The sequence below is a fragment of the Anoplopoma fimbria genome, chromosome 4 (genome assembly GCF_027596085.1).
Source record: "Anoplopoma fimbria isolate UVic2021 breed Golden Eagle Sablefish chromosome 4, Afim_UVic_2022, whole genome shotgun sequence".
Taxonomy (NCBI): domain Eukaryota; kingdom Metazoa; phylum Chordata; class Actinopteri; order Perciformes; family Anoplopomatidae; genus Anoplopoma; species Anoplopoma fimbria.
The window spans coordinates 13,268,594-13,290,278 of record NC_072452.1 but is presented as its reverse complement, the minus strand read 5'-3'; the positions used below and the strand labels follow the sequence as shown (position 1 = coordinate 13,290,278).

The window sequence follows — 21,685 nt, the reverse complement described above, 5'->3', positions numbered from 1 at the left end:
AGTCCATTGTCAAGTTCCAGTTTGCTACTGCTTCCCCTATTTGGGCAACCCTGCTATACATCACTGGTTTGAATTTTTCTCTGTGTATGTGTCACTGTATTGTCTAATCTCTCTGTGTGTATAATCAGTAGGAATGTGTTTAATTAAGCGAGATAGGGTGGGCGGCGCAAAGGGGGCAATAAAAGAACAATCTTACCATTCTGCTGGGTATCCCCTCCAGGAAATGGATGACACATGGGGACAGTGAGGACAGCAGGAGTCTCTGTGAGTCACGGGATGACAACATCAGCTGACCAAGTAATTTTGAAGCTTTTGTAAAGCCTTATAGTATATGAATATAGTGCCCATGTGAACAATTTCCTTTGATTGTTCCCATCTCAAAAGAAAAAAAGCTTATACTGGTCTCCAGTAAATCAACTATAAGACAAACCCACAGTGCGTTATTACCTCTGACTCATCCACTTGTGACTGTGTGTGGGATATTCTCCGCCTGGCTCTGCCATGCTTCCTGCATATGTCTCTCTCAGAGTTGCCAGGTTTGACTAATGGCTGAATATGTTTTTCTTCCTGCAGGTCATTCAGCTCAGCCAGGCCTGGAGTGAAGCCAATAATGACCAATGCATAGATCTGTAATGAAAATGTTGAGAGCAGAGAAAAGCATCCAGCGGCTGGGGCTGACAGTTGCCGTGGCAACCACATAACACATTGAGAGAAGAGTGAGTGGAGTCGGCCATTTTGGGTATGTTATTCTGCAGTGTTTGATGATGGAATGCTGCTGTGTGAACTAACTGGACTGTCACGTTGAAATGGTTTTCTTTCACCTAAAAGAGGGATTATTTGATAAGCAAACAATGTTTGTGTTTAACCAACAAAAATATATTTTTTTCAGGTACTGTCTCTTAGCTTTGGAGTTGTGTAATCTTCATTAGCTGGCCTTTCTATGGACGTCACCTCTGATTCATGAACACTTGCATCATCTCCATCCCTCCAGCTGCTCAGTCCCTCCTTCCATCCCCCAACATCTGCAGTGGTGCAGTTAAAGCCTGCTCCTTTTGTTTTGCTTAGTGACGTCCCATGGGCTATTTATAGGGACTATGTTATTGTGTAAGACCTTGTGAAAAGACACAAAGCAGGCTGCCATGTTCCCTTCAGTGGCCCCAGGATATGTGAGAGGAAAGCTAAAGAACATGTGGCTCTAGTATGTGAGATAGAGGAGGAGACAGTGAGTTTAGATGGAATGAGCTGTATGAATGTTTTTAATTTGACACTACCCTCAATGTCTAGATTCCATAAATCTATTCTCAATATTTAGATGTATAGTGGACATCATACAATATAAGTTTGGGTGTCATGCTATTTTTATCCTTTATTAATTGTATTAATCATGACTTTAAAGAAACAGTGAAGGAAGTGTATTTCAGGTCTTATCTGTACAACTAGGTTTGTATCATCTATATGAAAGATGATATAAAATATGGTATATAAAACGTTATGCAGGTAAATTAAGTGTCCTTTTTCCTGCTGTGGGTAATGTTTTACTGAAAAAATGTTCTTCTTATAGTGAGTAAAATGGCATTTCTATACGATTCAATGATAAAGCACAACTTCTTTAGACTCACAATTGATTTGTTGTCTATATTTGTGAATCATATTCATTCATCAAAAGAAACAGCAAAAGTGAACTGCTGTTAATGAGCCGCGTCTGTAGAGCCTAGAACCTCGGCCCCCGTTGCTATACAGTTGCTATACACATATAAGCATAGAACAAACAACACACACATGTATTTTTAAATGATTTCAGAATCTTTTTATTTGAAATGTCAGTGTTCAAGAGAAAATAAAACAGCAATATAAATATTAGCATAAAAATAAGAGAGTAACACAGGGGTATAGCGTGGGGGCTAAGCATTTGATAAGAAAGATAATACAGCAGGATAGGATAGTATTAATTCAGCAGCGGACGGACTTACACATATATAATATTTATAATCATTTGTTCATATGGACAGAAAGAGAATGAGAGGCATTCTTTCACAAATGCACAAGATAAAATCACAGCAAAAGAACATTAAGAGGTTACAGAAGGATAGAAACATTTTCATATTTTTTTGTTTTGTTTTGTTTCTTTAAAGGGTGACAAAAGATAGTAGAGAGAAACTGAACACAAAAATATGCGCAACACATATCACAAGTTAACTAGTCTACGTGTGTCACTTTGTTTACTTATCTAAAGTTGTCTTTAATTCATTTATTTACACTGAAGAGTTAGTTGGCTTCCATGGTGTTTAGTTACTACATTGCAACACAAACTGTTGAAGAACATCTCAGACTTTTATTCATTTTTGATTCTTTTTTTTTTTAAACTGTGGTTTTCTTATTTTTCTTGAAAAACAAAATGCAACACATTCCAGTAGTAAGCCACGCCTTGTGGGAGGGATTTTTAGTTTGAAACTGTTGGACGTGGTCCCTACAATACAAACAACTGGCTCATACCATCGACAGGACTTGTGTTTATTTACAGTGGGGAAGAGCCTCACAGGACCAGGGAGTGGAGCGGAGAGGTGGTAGTGGTAGAGAGGCTAAGGTTTCTCATGATGTCAATAGAGGAGGGACATTTTCAAAGAGCTCTCGAGTGGTATCTCCTCACCAACAGGGACAGCTGTGCTTGGCTCTGTTGACCTCTACCTGGGTCAGTGCATTAGAGAAAGTTTAAGCGGTGGGCAGATCAACAGTGGTTCCTCTGTACATTCAGTGGGTAGAGCCAATGTTGTTTATCACCCCCCTGGTTGATGTTATGGTGCCACCTCAGTCTGTGAACCCCTCACCACAACCCTTCCACTCCCCCGGACCCAGCCTGCCAGCTGCTTTTTCTCATGCAGTTGTATCGGGCCAGAGGCCTGACAGACAGATGGACGGCAAAGTAAAGACTTCATATCTTATTCAAACAATTCTTCTAGGCTATTGAATCATTATCTCCCAAAGAAAAAAACATGTTACTGTGTCACATCAAGAAGTTCTTCAACACTTCAGGATAGTGAGGGGTATTACTCAGTCAAGGCCCTAGAGGCCTGCAAAGTGTCTAGAGACTCATAAGCACTCAAGTTTACCATATCTATGCATTTCTCCTAAAGACTGAAGTGATTACTACCCCTACATCATCTGATCTTCAGAATACGAACAGTGCATTTCTCTTTGTTTGGCTCTCAACGTCGGGTAGTGAGTGAGGGGAGGACACAAGCTGGGTGTGAGAAGGGGAGGGTAGAGGGTGAAGGGCAGCGGGACATGTTGGTGCCCATCTGGAGGTGTTACACAAGAAGCAAGTCTCTGCTGCTATACCACCTGCATGGACAGCATGGCTCGTGACTCAATGACACAACACCATGCCGACCCACCCTCTGCCAGCACCTTCCTCTGGGTGCATGCTCAGGTCATTAAAAATATCAAGAGATTAAAATCCTTATTTTTTTTTTAAACTATGCTTACAAAAGTAATTTTAATTTTTTGTCAAGTAAATGCTACATGTGCATTATACTGACCTGCGATTGGAGGGAGGAGGACAGATTCAGTCCTCCTCTTTGCTTTTGCAATGCATAGTTTGCAACTATAAACTAGTATATGTGGTTTGAACCTTAAAGAGCATGCAGAAGAGTTTGTAATACCTGTCAAACAACAGCCTTATATCCACAGGACTTATGGTTTAAGACCCTGCAAGGCCGACCCTATATAGGAATCTAATGGATGGCAACTAGCGTACTTTACAATAGCTGACTTTCCATCTCAGGGAAAGATCACAATAAATCCAACTTGAAAGACATTAACATTTCATCTCTGAATACATCACTGCGTATAGCCTTGTCATCCCAGCAAGGTTCCTTACACTGAATCTCTCTGTCCAAGTTCATTTGATTTTGCCAAAAGTAAAAAAAAAGAAAATCACAATAACCCCCCATACCCTGCCAAAATGATCTACCAACAAAGATTATGTGAGCAATACTAAACCTTTAGCACAGCACAGGTTATCAACACCAACAACAGCCTTCAGCACATTCAAGACACTTTCAAAGAACCATCAACATCTATCCAACGTCCATGTGGTCAAAAGTGATTTGCTGTCATTACTTAGACCGTGGCTAACATGATTGACAGCAGAACAGTAAGATACCTTATGGGAGGGTATGGGGGGTTGAATTTTTTCATCACATCAGGCCGGGTTCATCATTCCTCAACCTTTCTCCGTCCAACTCTACTTCTTTTCCTTCTTGGTGGACTTCTTCTTGGAGGCAGGGGTCTGGGCGGCCTTGGGGGGCTCGGACTGGGCCGAGGCCTGGGGCGGGGGCAGCGCCTGCTGGGCTGCCTGCTGGGCCGTGGCCTGCTGCTGCTGCTGCTGCTGCTGCTGCTGCTGCTGCTGCTGCAGCTGCTGCTGCTGCTGCTGTTGGGGGTTGGAGGTCAGGGTGGCCGTGCTACCAGGGATGTAGACGTTCTGGCGATAGTCGGGCACGTGCTGCAGGGTGAACTGGGGGCTGTAGCGGGTGCTCAGGCCCATGGTGCCGGGTCCCAGTGTAGCTGTAGCCTCGCTAACTTCTGGGGGAAAGAGAGACAGAGTGGGGGAATGGACGGGGAGGGAGGAGAGGAGAGAGAGAGATGAAATTTGTTAGAAAACAAACATTGTGTGTGACAGTGTTATATTAAAGGAGTGAAATGAAAAGATAAAAGGAGATTAAACCAAGAAACAACATACTTAATTGAATGGGGGGATTCTGTGTGAATATTACATTTGATTTAAACTTATCCCACTGCTCAGGCCAACCATGAGGTTGCAGTGAATTGACAAGGTGCGTGAGTAAAAAATATGAACAAAAAGGCAAAAGAGGTGTTACACAGTGGTTTACTGTGCACAGATGTTTTTTTCTTAACAGTAATGATGATACTCTCTTCCCAACAAACTATTCAGTGTTTCTGGTTTCCTATCATGCATTCCCTGAGAGTGTGCTTGGGCATGACGTAGCTGCACAGCTCATAACTCTCCCACAGCCCCTGCATTGCAGAACCAAAGCCACAAACGCTCCCTCCCCCATCCCGTAGCTCCTCTCAGCCTATATAAAACACATATGCACACAAAAACTGTAATGCTTAAAACTGGCTACCAAAACATTAAGGCAGATTTGGAAAACATATTTTATAATAAATCTTTGTGCTCTCACACAGCGTTTTGTTAACCGATTGCAAGATTGCTCCTGCGTTGTGCTTATCAACTCAGTGGCAGTAAGTATAGACCAGAGATGTTAAGTATTTAAAACAGGCACTATTTTTTCTTTCCTTCCTGATGGTACTGTCTTATTTTGTCCTGACATGCAGGCTGCCACTATTACCAAGACAGAGCCATTTTTTCACTCTGTTCACTCCGACGGAAAAATTCCACACAACGTCCGGTGCAGTGTCCAAGAGGGGGGAGGGTGTGATTGTGTGTGTAGAGGGAGATGTGATCTTTCTGTGGAAACAATGACTTCTATTTGGGAATAAATCATGTCACGTTTGTCTCTCCATCTTTTCTGCATATTTTGATTATTCTTAAGGCCAATTTATGTGTAATTTTTTCATGTTATTATTAAGACTTCCCCAGTCAAAGCCCACAGATGAATAACAATGTGTGTCCCTCTGCAGTGCCTGGTTAGGCAGTCACTGCAGGAACAGAGAAATAGGGCAGTAGAAGGAGGACATGTTGTGCAATATGGGAATGTTTAGTTATGTATGAGCCTAGAGGTTGTATATTACATAACTTTCCATGTAGCTCTATAACTTCTGCTTATGGTAAAACACTGCACATGTGATGAGTGTTTACAGTGGAAACAGGCACCTGTGTATTGTAGTTGAATTCAACAAATCAACTGTACTGTTTATCTGAGGGAGTGCAGGTAGTTGCGTCCACTGTTTGAAAATCCTCTGGATAATTATTTGCAGACAACTACGGCATGGAAACATCAATGAGAGAGCTTTATCAATGAGAGAGTCTCGCTAGTTGCCCTCCAACCAAACAGGAACCTAGATAAACATCCTCTGCCCACGCACCCTCGCTCAGGTTATGAAGAGAAAAATGGGTTTGGAAAAGAGGAGATTAACAGATAAAAAGGGAGGAAAAAGATGAGGAGGTACAGGACTCACCGTTAGCTGCAGCCATCAGGGCCTGGAGCTGCTCAGCCTCAGTTGGGGGCTGGGGCCAAGGGCCAGTTCCCATGGCAACCTCAGGTCCTCCAGTTGCACTGTGGCGAAAACAAAGAAAGAACAACTGTTAATAACTGGTTGTTCGTACTCTCCTGTGCGTGTTTGTTTAGCTCACTGGTTTGACAGTTGGTGGTTTATGATGTAAAGGCAAAGCAGCTGATGGCCAAATACACAGCCTGAGGGGAACTCAGCAAGGGAAACAAGGATGTATATAGTTTACAAAACAGGGTGTGTCTCAAACAAATACGCACTCTTAAACACTCTTGTCTGTCTGCACACTGACACACAGAAGCAAGCGTGTTCGCGCAGTCACACAGTCAACATTGTATGGCGATCACACTCTCCAGTATGACCATGAGCACTGCGCCGTCTAGTAAATCTTATTAAATATTTAATGATCCCACCTTTAAAGGAAATAGCTGTCTGCAGAGTCACACATGCAGCGCTCAGTAGGCACTGAGCATTTCCATCTGGGCAAACTTCACCTTCAAAGGCTTGTTTATTTAAAGTCTGCAATTTGCATGTGGGGGCAACAAAGGAGAATGCAGACCTGCGATCTATTATGCTCACCTACTTATTACCATTCCAACTCCTGTGACACACCACCACAAACTTTACAACTAGATCTAGGCCACAATGCTTCAATCTTGGCTCTTCTCCTTTCCCAATGTGCCAATAAATCTCAATATACGAATTTCTAGAACTGCAGTATGTTTTCTTCATACTATTGGTACACTGTCAGAAAAATAAAAAAATGATGTCCCTTAACTTCAGTAGAAGACCAGCAGAAGTCATAACAAATCCTATAAAACCATTATGGATGCTGCTTCTAGAGTGTTCTAGAGTGTAACAACAATAGATGCTTTTAACTAATCTCTCAACCTCCTGTCTGTGTGTTCAATACATTGGTTGTTTGACCTGAGGGCATTTAGTGGATGATCATTAACCCACAGGGACATGGGTAAAATGTTCTGGTGGAATGTACAGCTCCAAAGAGGACAGTAAATGACACATTTGAGATAAAGAGTGAAACTCTCTTTTCTATTTAAAACCAACTAAACTCTTGGACAAATTGGTCTACATCATAGTGTTAAGGGAAAGTAAAGGACACAAAAAGGAATTCTAACATAAAAACAGTGATTTGTTCAAGAGCAGGTTGCCAGATCTCCCTGCCAAAACTCTGAAGTGGTTTTCAGTTCGGCGCCAGAGAGAGACTGAGGGAGAGAAACATGTCCCGTCTGTGCCAGACGGCCAATGAGAAACAGGCTGGGTAAGAGCGAGGTCAGTAAACCCAGGGCAGCCATTTTGTGCCTCTTCACATCCCTTTAGATAAAAGGGCATGCCTAATTTACTAAATTAGCATCTCTCTGTACTATTATTTCTTATCATTTCCTGTGGTTGTGTTAAGCGCTTCCTGTGGTCAAGATTATCACTTCCTGTGGGCAAGATTGTCAACTGTGGTCCAGAGGGATGTCCTTGGTTGACTAGACAATTATATTGTTTTCCTCTGCAACCTTGCATGACATGTTTTATCTCTAAGGATGGCTTTTCTTGTTGTTTTGCAGAAAACCTTCTAAAAATAAACTCCAAATTTAATTTAAGGCCATTCAACCAGTCACATGGTGTACATGCTGGTATCTGACCTCAGGATCTGTTAAAGGAGTGCTGTTTACTTCATTGAGGAACTTTGTAACACTTAACTGGTGATTTAAAGAAATCAATCACAAAACAGCTGTCTGTATTTTCTCTTTCTTGTTGTTGTCAAATTGATAAATCACATAAAAAAAGCCACATTTAGTGATGTTGAGCTACAACCATCACAGACACACATCAAATGCAACACTGGATGGTAAGCCAGTCTTCTAGAAGTAGAGAAAACAAGAGCTCTCAGGGTATAATGACTATATGTATAGCACACATACAAGGCATAACAAATCTACAAAACACTGCACGCAAACTCAAAAGTGTCACAATCCTTTCTACGCCACAGCAGGCATTGTGGCCTAAGCACATCGATCAACAAACCCCATCAAACTTTTAGGGAGACTAACAGAAGCTATGGGTTAGGTACATCTACACACAGTACAGCACTCAACTGCAGTGCACTACCTAAAATATGTTAGACTCTCTGCCCTTATCAGCTGATTTGTGATCAGGTCCCTCTTCCACTGAACAGAGACTTGACAAAACTGAACACTGATCAGCTTCTAAGGACAGAAAGTGACCATTTAGTGTCTACGTCTAAATTAGTACCTTGTCCCACTCTTCGGCGTCCATCGTATGTGTGTACCGTACGGCATGTGGGGACTAAAAACACAACAAGTTATACAGTCTGCAAGAACCAATGTGTATATGACTGAAGGCCTGAGTTAGTGTTAGTTTTCTTTCCCCCCACTACTAGCATGAATTATGTCCAATGTATCCATAATCCTAGTGGTATTGTATGACGACAGTGGTGTTTGTGTCAGCGTGTGCCTAACATTTTCCTGACTTGGCTCAAAAGAGCATTTTGCCCCAGCTGGTATGTTTCAGGGAGAAGCCTTGACTCATAGAATGTGTTGTGCAATCACTGTTGTGAAAACTGTTACTGCACTCACTCCGTTTTAGCCCACACAATATGGGCAAAGTAACAATCATTAACCATTGTCATACACACTCACTAAAACACACAACTGAAAGAGATAAACACAATTAATCTATCATTTAAGCCAGTCAGTACGACCTCACAGGGATAAATACACTATCCAATCCCCCCACTAGCACTGTTCACCTTCCCTCATCAGTAGTACTGAGTGATGGCGCACAGGCTCAGAGAGCACAGAGAGGAGAGGAACAGGAGAGGAGGGGGAGGGGGAGTGGAAGCTGCGGCAGCCATTTTATAAAGCAGCCAGGAACCAGGCAGAGATGCTCATTCAGGAGTATAAATCAAGAATGTGATTCACTGAGCAGAATCATGAAATAAAATAATCACCAGTGTAATTCAAAGTCTGATTCAGATGGTTGCATTGTGACTTTGATGTCATCAGCTCTTTACAATTTCAGGGAGCGAGTTATTATGGTTACAGCACTCACTACCATCCCCCTCTGTTTTATTCCTCATCCTTCATCACTCCCGTCTGTCTTAACGATAATATTGCCTGGAGCAGCACAACATGTCCTTGACATAACTGGGCATTTTATCATAATTATATATATATATATATTGTGAGTATATGTGTGTGTCTCAGTTTACTCACCCACTAGGTCCAGGTCTGGGTCCCTGTGTGAAGCGCCAGTCATTGTTGGGGGGCTTTTGCTGTAAAGAGAACAGAAGTTGCAACATGAATTCTATGTTTCAATGCAACAACAGCAAGATGTTTCGGAGATTTAACTTTTGGTTCAAAAGATGTTGCTTTGTGGCTGACAAGTGTGTGTGTGTGTGTGTGTGTGTGTGTGTGTGTGTGTGTGTGTGTGTGTGTGTGTGTGTGTGTGTGTGTGTGTGTGTGTGTGTGTGTGTGTGATGGTGTACGTCCGTGTGTCTGTGATTTAGAAAACCGGTTTATTTTTTCAGTGAGGCTCAACAAAGGGTTACAGATGGAAAAAATATATATCAATGCTCAGGCGTCCATGTTGTTCCGAAGGCTGTGGAGCATAAAAACTCACATGCACAAACAAACACACTAACAAAACAAACACACAAACTGGGGCCCCACTTGTAAAATGTAACTCACAGCAAAGACAAAAGGCAGATAATATCAAAAAGAGAAGTACAGGATCAAATGACTGAGAAATCAGCTATAGAAGCCCTGAAAATGCACCATCATCACAAGATAAATCAGATGTCCAAATGACTTCTGAAAGGGAGTTTCTCACTGGATAAGTGCACGTATAGTCTAAAATACAGCATTTAACACATCATAGGAGAATATATGCAGGCAAAACATAACTATAACACTGCCACAATACTTTTTGGGGGACAGATTGGGGAGCTACCCTGACATTTGAGTAACTACAGGGCTATCATAAGAATCTTATTAATCGACGCAGAGGGCAGAGAGAGTCCTTGAAAGGTAACACTGTGTTATTTTAATACCAAAACTTCATGGAGATACAGCAACGATGGTGGCTCTGCAGTGATAAAAGCCTCTCTCTTCTTTATGTGTCCCTGTTTCTCTCTATTATTGTCTTCAAGCCCATTGCACTCTTGTCCATTTCTACCTCACTGGCCATACCACCATGTCCTTTCCATCTCTCTAGCTCTTTCGCTCTCTCTCAAGCTCTCTTGTTGTGCAGTGATGCGGTGAATAGACCTTGGCTTGGCTCCAGATTCTGCCGCCTAATCGACACAAGAGCTCCCGGGAGAGAGAGGCCAGCAGGATGATGTGCTGCATTATTAAAAGAGATGTTCTACCCGAGGGAATTATGGAAAGAAGCAAGGGAGCCGTAGAGAAAACAGAAAGAGTAAATACCTACACAAAAGGAACAGTTGAGACTGGAGCATCTATTAGCATACAGGTAAACAAGGAACAAATGCACCAGTGAATGGTGACTTATTAAATGCACAAAAAAAAACAGACAAGGAAATAGTGTTTAGTATCCATAACAAGTGACTGCCAAGTAACGCAAAGAGAACAGCTAACTTTAATAGGGGAGAGGAAGACGCAACTGTGGTATATTGTCTGGTCTACTAAGGACCTACGAAAGACACCACAAATAGTGAGGGAGGATGTTAATGATAATGTGGTAAGCGAGTTGTAAAGCAATTAGTGTACAATAATCCAACTATTGAACAACCCTATCTATGACCCATGTAATAGTGTCGAGTGAAAATAGATGATAGTGTTTTTAATTTTAATGTCATCTACAAAAATTCAGGAAAATATAGTAATGACACAATTCACAAGCTATCATTTTTGCAACATAAAACCATAGTGGATGAGAATGAGAAGAGGAGAGCATATTTGAACTCTTGTGCTCCCTTCAGAGCAGAGCCTGGTCGATGTTTCGAGTTTAAAAGTGGACTCAAAGATGTGTCCATGTGCGTGGGCATGCAAGTCTGTCTGAATTTTGGTATAGAGAGAAAAATATCAGCTCTGAGTGGAGGCAAACATCCACAGAGAGGCCCAGCATTCCAGCTTAGTGACTCGCTCTCACCACACGAACACTCACAGACACACGCTTGTCATTTCCAAGGTCTAATCCCAATGCAGGCATGTGGAATAAAGCGTAACAGACTCCTCTGTGGAATATTTGGCCCCACTGCTTACTGAAGGTTAACAGTACTATATCCTGCATGCTTCATTATGGTCAACTTGGATGCAAATATCACTTGCAGACAGTTAATGCACAAAACCTTTTTTTCCAGAGTGCAAGTTAAATGTAAAAGGCAGGAGATAGAGAGAGGATGTTAAATAGACTAGTCAGGGGGACTAGGTCAATGGAGAGAGATGAAGGGATTACAGCTCTGTGGGGCCTGATTCTCATCCAATTGAAAGACTTTCATACCAGCCATAAAGCTTCATACACTGTCAGTCTGCTTCACTTACGTCTTTAAATTGAATCAAAGAGCTTTGAGGGCTCTGACAGTGTTTCTTAGCTACCACAACACAATATACAACAGTTGAAGATCTATCATATTAATAGATGAGATGGAAATTCAATAAGTGTGATTATGGTAGCACAGGATTTATCAGGGGGTATAAACAGGACTGATCAGCTCATGGGCACATCAGTACTTAATCCAGCATGTTTGAATAAATGTGAGCTAAAACATCTGGTTTACTGCTTAACCACCTCTCTATCATGATACACAAAGATTTATCAGGTACGCAAAAAATAAAATCACTATAATCCCTTTTTCTCCATCTGACAGGTGTGAAAAAAATACAGTACATGCAGAAACTTCCTTCACAAATACAGGTCCATCTGGTACTCTTTGTGGAAGATTCAGCTTCCTATCACATGCACAAATTATATTGGTGTTAAAAGAACTGTGGCTAAACTGCACATGTTGCTCCATCTGAATAGAGGATATCATGTCAGACATACACACCACACCAGTCACTATATAATAACCTTTAGCACAAAGGCAATGATTATGCCAGTAGAAATCTAAAGATATATATAAAAATAGAATATGTAACCACTAAAATGCTGGATTCATTACAAGGAAAAGAGGGAGTACTGTGACAAGAGAAAAGCAAAATGTGTGCTGCTTGATTTAAATAGTCCTCTCTTTTAAACAAACGTCATGACTCAAATCACAAAACCCTCGAGAACAGTTTTTCTGAACCGCATGAGCCAGTTTGTCGCATGTGCAGCTTCGTCACCCATATAAAAGTATATTTACAAAACACTCGGCCTAACTCAGTGCACGTGCCAACTCTTGTAAACTCCCATAGGCCCAAAGACTGAACTAACACATGGTCATGGGACCATTCAGATCCTGCTGTAAATCAATAAGTTTGCTCGTAAAGAGAAGGGAATAATTGCAAAGATTGAAGTGAAGAGGCAACTTAGTTGGTGAGTCAAATTCATGACATCAGGATTACATGGCATGTTCCTACGTCTACTGAGCCAGTTTATCATGGAAATCTTTCTCTTTTAATGCAAAGATGTAAATGTTGCAGGTCAACTGGGAGCAAATAAACCTTTTAATTTATTTACTAATGTAGGAAAAACTGTCAATATAACTATCCCCCCAAAGTTTCTGTGTTAGCACGAGGATAAATAGAGTCTACCAAAACAGCACACTGCTAATGAATAGAGCATACAGAGAAGGGCAGTGGGCAGCTACTGACAATTGGGTACTAAGGCCCCAGGGTCCTGCTAAAATTACACACTACTGGAGGCTCCTCGTGCCTGACTTTTTCTACACACAATCTCACACGCAAGCACATAAACACCCACAGTGATGGCTGCAGCTCTAAAGCCATTATAGCCTGCGCCGCCTGTCGCCATGGCACATGTGCGTAAAGAGCCATCCTCCCTCTCTTTTCCTCTGTAGTCCGCATTGACACGTGTCACTAGAGCAAGGAGACAGATGGTATCCTGCTGAGCTCAGGAACAACCTAATTCAGCACAGAGAGAGTGTCTATGTAAGAAAGAATCAGGAGAAACGGGAGACTCTCATGGATATTAAACAGACAAAAGGGTAAAGATCCTCATACTTATACATACTCATCCTGGTAACAACACTCTCAGCAATCTTCTATCCCTGACAGTGCTGGGTTGTCTGTTTCTTATGCATGTGATTATTATCTGGCCAGCTTTGCTTCACACCCCACTCTGAACACATGGAAAAAGGTCATTTTGGATCAAGGATGTAAGAATGAAAAATAGAAATGTCTGTGCATAACTTACACAGTAAAAAACATCCTCACTCATGTGATGCAGAGTCCTGGAACCAATCACCAAAAGTTCAGAGGACAACAGGAAGTCAGGGGTCAGGCCACTGACCCCATGAATTCCTGTTTTTCAGCTACTGCTTTTTTCTTTGACTCCCTACCCCATCACTCTGACCATTTTGTTTCCTTGGCCCTTTCCTCTCCTTCACCCCCCTCTCTCCCTCTGTCCTCCTGTTCCCCTCTTTCACCCAGACATTACACTGAGCCAACACTGCAGGATATTTTCATCTGCCTGTCTCCTCCTCTCCATCTGTTAGGAGCACTTATGTTTCCACCTCCTTGGACATTTCCTATCCAACTACTATCTTTCTGCCTGACTTTAATTGGTTACTTTCTATCCATAAAGAACAGTTTTTCTCTCTCGTTTGTTACTGTAAGTCAGAGATAGTAACCACATTTCCTAGCCTCAGGTCAGATTAAATATTAAGATGTTCTTCACTCTGCCCAAACCTGACTAGTAAGCCAAAGAAGCTCTCAGAGCTGTTTCACCATGTAGAGAGAGAGAGAGAGAGAGAGAGAAAAGAAAGAAAGAGATCCTCTAGATAAAAACAAGTGAGGTTTCAAAATACTGCAGAGCTATCGGGAATCTAGGTTAGGACTCTTGTGTCAGGAGTTAAAGCAAAATAACTGTGGTTTAAACCCATACTTTGTATAATGATACCATTACAATATCAAAATTGCATGTGAACAACATTTCTTGAAATACTTAAGGCATTTCTTAAACCCGTCTATATATACTGAAACACCTGTATTGGTCTTATCCCACAATGGCATATCCCACCAATGCCATGCTTGCTCTAATCCCTCACCTCACTGGCTGAGTTCATAAGGTGCTTCCTGCTGAGTGTCATGTTGAGCGTGTTATTGTGACTCATCATGGGTGTCTTCATAAATACAAAGTCACTCCGGCTGGATATGGTGGAGTAACAGGGCCTGTAGGTGCGTGTGTGCGGGTCCTGGGAGCCACCCACAACCTCCATATAGCGTATGGGTCCATCGGTATTGAGCTGGAGGTGCAGGTCCTTGGCTGGCCTCTGATGGTAGCGGCTGGCCCTGTGACGGCCGTAGCAGCAACTGCAGTCCGAATCTTCGAACCCTGGGCCACGGTGCCTTAGGCAGCGTACCATGAGGATGACAAAAGTGATAAAGGACACAGCTGATACACAGGCTAGCGAGATGATGAGGTACAGAGTGATGTCCGCCATCCCAGTGCGGTGATAGAAAGGTGTGTGGCGAGGCCTTGCTGGAACATCGTTGGTCGTGCCCTTCTCATCCACAGTTACTGTAATGTTCACAGAACTGGACTTCGGCGGGTCACCATTATCCTGAATGATGACCACGATATCATAAGTCGAGCCCCCTTCCTCCTCTGCCCACTTTTGGGCTGTGCGGAGCTCACCAGTGTGTGCCCCAATACGGAACATGCCAGCATTTGGTCCAGGGACGATGGAGTAGAACAACCATGCATTGTGCCCACTGTCTGCATCCACCCCTACAAGTTTATTTACGAGATGCCCTGGGCCCACAGATGGGGGCACAGTGAACTGTAATCCTTTGTCTTTTGGGTAGGAGGGATGTACAATCACTGGCACATTGTCATTCACATCCTTCACAAATACATGCACCGTGACGTTGGTTGTCCTTTGGGGCACCCCAGCATCACGGGCCTGTACCTCAATACGGAAAGCTTTAAGTTGTTCATGATCCAGAGAGCGCATGCTGTAGATATGGCCACTCTCTGGGTTAATGTAGACATAAGAAGAGATGTGTGAGCCCTGGACCATGCTGGGAAGGATGGAGTAGGAGATGCGAGCATTGTCACCAAGGTCCGGGTCAGTGGCTGAAACATCAGCGATGGGGGCACTGGGAGCATTGTTCTCTGGGATGTCCACAGAGTATGAAGGCTGAGAGAAGGTGGGAGCATTGTCATTTACATCAGAGAGCTTCACCACAAAGGTGGTTTGTGATGAAAGGGGAGGGGAACCGGCATCAGTGGCCTTGATGACCACTGTGTACTCTGGGACCGCCTCACGGTCCAGGTTTCCAGAAGTGGTGAGGCTGTAATGCATGCCAAAAGCTGAATTAAGTTTAAATGGTAAACCTGGTTGGACAGTTAATGTAACCTCCCCATTCACATCAGAGTCCAGGTCCCGTGCACTTATGAGGGCTATCACAGTCTCTGGTGCCGAGTCCTCTCTGATAGGACTGGTCAGTTTTGTCAGTGTCACCTCTGGTGCGTTGTCATTCACATCAATGACGTCCACTATGACGTTACAAGATCCCTCCATAGCTGGGGAACCACCATCTCTGGCCTGCACTGTGATGTGGTATGCAGTGCCTTTCTCGTAATCCACATCACCCTTCACACGGATCTCCCCGCTTTTAGAATCCACACCGAAAAGGTTGAGAACGCGTTCCGGTGTGTACTTACTAAAAAGGAAAGATATTTCTCCGTTGTTACCCGAGTCCGCGTCAGTCGCGTTCAATTTCGTAACTAAAGTGCCCCGTGCAACATTTTCTAAAAGCCTAACTTTCTTTACTGGCTCGTCAAAGACGGGCGCATTGTCATTTACATCCAGAATTTTAATGAGCATCAGTGTTGAGCCAGATTTCTCCGGCTGACCCCCATCTACAGCACTGAGCAAAAGGCGAAACGAGGCCTGCGTCTCCCTGTCCAAAGGTTTATCCACCAGTAGCTCTGGGAACTTACTGCCGTCACTTTTAGTTTCCACATTCAAAATAAAAAAGTCATTGGCTGCGAGATGGTAAGTGCGTAACGAGTTGGTACCCACGTCCGGGTCGTGCGCGCTCTCCAGACGGAACTTCGTGCCTGGAGCGGCCGCCTCTGATATCTCCAGAGAGATGTTGCTGGTTGAAAACTGCGGTGCATTGTCATTCACATCCAGAATGTCCACCACGACGCGATGGATGTCTAAAGGTTCCTCCAGAAGTATTTGAAGATGTAGTGAACATGCTGAGCTTAGCTCGCACATTTGCTCTCTGTCAATCTTTTGCTTGATGACCAAATCGCCGGTGGCCTGCTTTACCTCAAAATACTGCGTTGTGGATTCCGAGACCACTCGCAATCTCCTCTGAACAATCCCCTGAGCAGTGAGCTTCAAATCTTTAGCGACATTCCCCACTACAGAGCCCGGGCTTAGCTCCTCCGATACGGAATAGCTGAGCTGAGCCGAGGCAAAGGGGAGGCAAGCTAGATACATGCAGAGCCTCCACAGCCTCCCTCCTCCGGAGCGCTTCCTCTGTTCGGAGTCCATTGTGCTGCGCTCCGAGGATCGGAGAATGGGAAAGTTTTTAACTTCTTCTTTCAGCGTAACGTATCCATAGTAGTGTTACAACGAGGCGGCCAGGCTTGATGATAAACATTTCCTTTTTAAAAATAGAGCGATGGGAAGTTTCGATGTGATCATTTCGGCCGTCTTTTAAGAAAAAACGAGGACGAAAATCAAAGTATTTTCTGCCTTCGCTAAAACTCCCTGCTCTGTCTGTGCCTCGCTCCACACATGGGCGGGGAGAGGCCACAGAGGCCTCCCCCCCCCCCCATTGGAGGGCAGGGCTGGACCAGCTCTGTCACACAGCTCACACAGAGTGAAAACTTTCCAGTGACTCCGCTTCCACTGGCAGGCAAGTATCAACTTAATTCTCATGTCAACGTTTGAGAAGACAATGCCAACCCAACAACAGAGGAATATGCCATGGCTGTGGAAAATGCAATTTTTCATAATCCAAGAAAAATATATGGCAAATAGATGTCATCTTATGTTACACCGTTTGGCATTTCAGAGAGAGCTCCTCATCATCAAAACACATGTGTCAAGCAGCTGTTATTAATAGCAATTCTATTTGTATCCGCAGGGGGGCATGGTTTCCATATTGGCTTCCCCCTATCACGTAAGTCTATCGATGGGAAGTTAAAAAGGGGCTTCATTATAAAGTACAAATTTAGAAAAATACAGTACCAGTCCAAAGTTTGGACACACCTTCTCATTCAACTACTTTGAAGAATCTAAAATATAAAACATATTCTGGTTTGTTGAGCATTTGTTTGTTTACCACATAATTCCATATGTGTTCCTTCATAGTTTGGATGTCTTCAATATTAATCTACAATGTCGAAAAAAATAAAAAATAAAAATAAAGAAAAACCATTGAATGAGAAGGTGTATATGCAAGCTAGAAAATGCCACGAGCACAAAAATTGAAGATACGACAATGTTTTCTTTGAGAAGAAGCATCAATAGTAAATAATCATTGTTGCAAACAATACAACAGAAGATAAAAATAGATCAAAGAAAGTTAGAGAGAAAGCCATCTATGGCACACAGCGTTTTAACCTGAACATATAACTTGAAAATGAAAACATTGTTTTCACACAAGGCAATGCAATATTAAATTGATATCATGTTTAAACTAAGGTTTATAATAACCCATTGAAATAAAAGACCACATTATCTTACCAAAACTATTTTTTCTTTAGAAGTTTTACTTTTGCTAAAACATAACGTAATGTATACGCCTTATTTTATTCCATAGCCTAAATATTAAAATATAATCTAAAACGTTATATTAATTTGCCAGAATGAAATGATAAAGTGAAAGATGGTGTAAAAAATAAAATGTGCTCTGTCACGCTTATGAGCTGGAATCGCAACCACATGGACACTTGAATCAACTTTATACCGAATTTGTGCGATTTGGTTTCCATTCCAGAGAAACACAACTCAAGTGTAATGTACACAGTTACAAAGAGATACATAAAAAAAAAATCGCATTTCTGTTATAAATTCTGTTCAAACGATGACATCTGGTTCTCTGCTCACCTGCTGGCTCTCAAAGGTCCAGGTGCTGTCGGGTAGAGACGCATCCAAAACACTGATCACCTCTTTAAAGTCAGTGGTGCTGCTGGGTTTAATCAAAGTGAAATCACTGTACTCTGACATTGGAGACATACAGGACCTGAAGGACTGACTCTGAGACATCATGTCTCCTCCCAGGACCTCCACGTACTTTATAGGTCCATCAGTGTTGAGCTGAATCTGCAGGTTTCTGTTGGGGTTCTTGTAATCATCACAGTCGGTCCGTGTCATGCAGCAACTACCGCTGCTTCTGCTGTTCCTCATGCATTTCACCGTTAAGATGAGAAAAGTCACCAGAGACAGCACGGACACCGAGGCCAGAGAGAGAATCAAATAAAGGGTGATTCTCCCAGTTTTCCTGCTGGGCTCGGCCACTTTCTGTCGGAGGTCTAAGATGGGCTCATGGAGGCCGTCCTCCAGCAGAATGGACACCGTGACGGTGGCGGACTGGACCGGTTCCCCGTCGTCCTTGATCTCTATAAGCAGCCTCTGAGAGGAGTCGTCCTGCTCGGACACAGCGCGTTTAGTCCTCACCTCCCCTGTGTACATATTGACAGTGAACAGAGAGGCGTCCGTGGCCTCCGCCAGCTTGTAGGAGACCCAGGCGTTATGGCCCGAGTCAGCGTCCACGGCCGTCACCTTAGTGACCAGGTGACCCGCTTTAGCGGAGCGGGGCATCCTCTGATGAGAGAGGGAGCCCAGGGCAGCGGAGGAGGGGTAAATAACAGAGGGGGCGTTGTCGTTCTGGTCCAGGATAAAAACATGGACGGTGGCGTTGCTGCTGAGAGACGGAGAGCCCTGATCCTTTGCCTGAACCTGAATCTGAAACACCTTCAGCTTCTCATAGTCAAACGAGTGCATGCTGTAGATGCTGCCGTTATCTGAGTTAATGTAAACATAAGATGAGACAGAGACGTCCTGCACTTTAGAGTCCAAGATGGAGTAGGAGATTTTGGCGTTTTCACCAAAATCCAGGTCAGATGCTGATACTGAGTACAGTATAGATCCTGGTACCCCATTCTCTTTTAAATACACATTAAAGGAGGGCTGAGTGAATATAGGGGGGTTGTCATTCACGTCAGTGATGCTGACAGGTATCATTTTCTTACTGGATAGAGGAGGAGAGCCTGAATCCGTGGCTGTGATCTCTATATTAAAGTCCGAGCAGCTTTCTCGGTCCAAAGCACCACTTGTAACTAGTGCATAGTTATTAGAAAAAGATGGTTTCAGATTAAAAGGAGAGCCTTTCGTGATTTGCAACGTCACTTTGCCGTTATCATCGGAATCAATGTCTCGCGCACTGATCAAAGCAACTACAGTACCACTTGGTGCGTCCTCGCGTACTGGCTTCGGCTGAGAAGTAAAAACTATTTCTGGAACATTATCATTAAAGTCAGTTATATCAATCTGCACGCGACAGTGGCCCTCCATTTCAGGGCTGCCTTTATCTTTTGCAGTTACATCAATGTCATATAACTTGGTGGTTTCATAGTCTAACTCCCCTTTTAGAGTAATTTCACCTGTCAAAGGGTTAATATCGAAGATTGACAATAAAGATGCTGGTGTCCGAGAGCCAAAAGAGAATTCAATTTCACCATTTAAACCTTCATCTGCATCTGTTGCTTTGGGATTTATAACAATAGCCCCTTTTACACTTGTTTCACTCAGGGTTACTTTGTAAACGTTTTTTTCAAACACTGGGAAGTTATCATTTGTGTCTAGCACGATTATGGTTATTTGTGAGGTTCCGGATCTTGGTGGATTACCACCGTCTAATGCTGTCAGTAATATTTTGTGAACAGCTTTTTTCTCTCGATCTAGAGGCTTTTCTAAAACAAGTTCCGGAACTGTCTTACCATCCTCGTTTTCTTTTATTTTGAGGGAACAACACTCATTTTTACTAAGAGTATAGGACTTCAAGGAATTTGTTCCAACGTCGGGATCCGTTGCACTCTCCAAAGGAAAGCGCGTGCCAACTGCTGCTAATTCGGCTAAATTTAACGATAATTCTTTTGAAAGGAAACTCGGAGAATTATCATTAATATCTCGTATTTCAACTTCAATTCGGTGTAACTGTAGCGGGTCCTCTATAACCACCTGCAGAGGTAGTACACAGCTGGCGCTTTGTCCACATAGAGCTTCTCTGTCTATCCTGTCATTCACCACCAGCTCGCCCTTCCCCGCATCCACAGTGAAATATTGTTTATCAGCCTCAGAAGCGACACGCAGTTTACGGTCAAAAATGTCAGATAATCCCAATCCCAGATCTTTGGCTAGATTTCCTACCACAGAGCCCTGTTTGAGTTCCTCTGGGATGCTGTAACGAGTCTGTCCGTTTATTGTACTCCACAAGAGAAAGAAATGATGCCACCAAAGAGCCTGCCATCTCCAGTCTCGGTATCCCATTCTCTTTGTCATCCCCGATTCAGTGAAATGCATCATTTCCAATCCACAAGAACAGCGAACATAAAGTCAACATCCATATTCCGCTAGCGTGACATATTCCGCTAAAAAGACGCTTGTTCATGGTCAAATATTAAATTAATATATAACCATAAACTCCGAGGAGGCACTATGAACGATTTGCCTACTCTCCTCCAACCCCGAGCATTGTGATTTGGTGCTGAAGCTGCATGGGGGAGGGAGTAGATCTCTTTGTACAGTTCAGAATGCTATTGGTGCACAGCATCTATCTCTTCACGTCCAATGAGAGGGACTCTGAGCAGCCTCGTTAAAGACACACCAACCCTTTGCACTGTCATGGAAGAGAAAGTCACACACAACCAGGAGATGCCATTACATTTCTATGACTTACATAAACGTTAAACCAAAATATATATTAAAATCAAAAGTTGTATATCAAAAATATATCAACAGTTTATATTTTATTTGATGAGACCTAATGTATTTTTTTTGTTTTGACTTCTAAATTAAATTGTTGTGGTTGTTGTAAGTAAATTACGTATGTAATTTAAACGGTCAAGCATTTCCATCGTTACCCACAAGCCATCAAGAACAGTCTATTACTATGGCCTCCGTACGCCTCATGTGTTAGAGTCGCTGTCCACCCATGTGGTGCTGAAAGGCTGAGTTTGGAAAGCTATTCAACATCCAACTCACTCTTCAGGTCAAATGACAAGAGCCGCTGTGCCACAAAAACTGTCGAAGTTAACTACATAAATAACACGTTTTAGTTTGCATTTAAAT

At 42.9% G+C, this 21,685-nt stretch overlaps 1 protein-coding gene across 3 annotated transcripts in view; it reads right to left on the bottom strand.

The window, feature by feature from the left end:
* Window positions 1-1,795: 1,795 nt before the first annotated feature.
* Window positions 1,796-21,685, bottom strand: part of LOC129089894 (protocadherin gamma-C5-like) — a 211,440-nt gene continuing 191,550 nt past the window's right edge. The window contains exons 1-4 of one of the 3 annotated variants that reach the window (XM_054597308.1): window positions 18,443-20,896; window positions 9,456-9,514; window positions 6,160-6,257; window positions 1,796-4,578 (exon numbers count right to left, since the gene is read on the bottom strand). In XM_054597308.1, coding sequence (XP_054453283.1) covers window positions 4,244-4,578; window positions 6,160-6,257; window positions 9,456-9,514; window positions 18,443-20,896 — 2,946 coding nt within the window. In that variant the 3' untranslated portion in view covers window positions 1,796-4,243. Of the gene's footprint in view, window positions 4,579-6,159; window positions 6,258-9,455; window positions 9,515-14,413; window positions 17,145-18,442; window positions 20,897-21,685 lie in introns of those variants that run through there. The other 2 variants (XM_054597307.1, XM_054597309.1) reach the window with 2 other exon arrangements.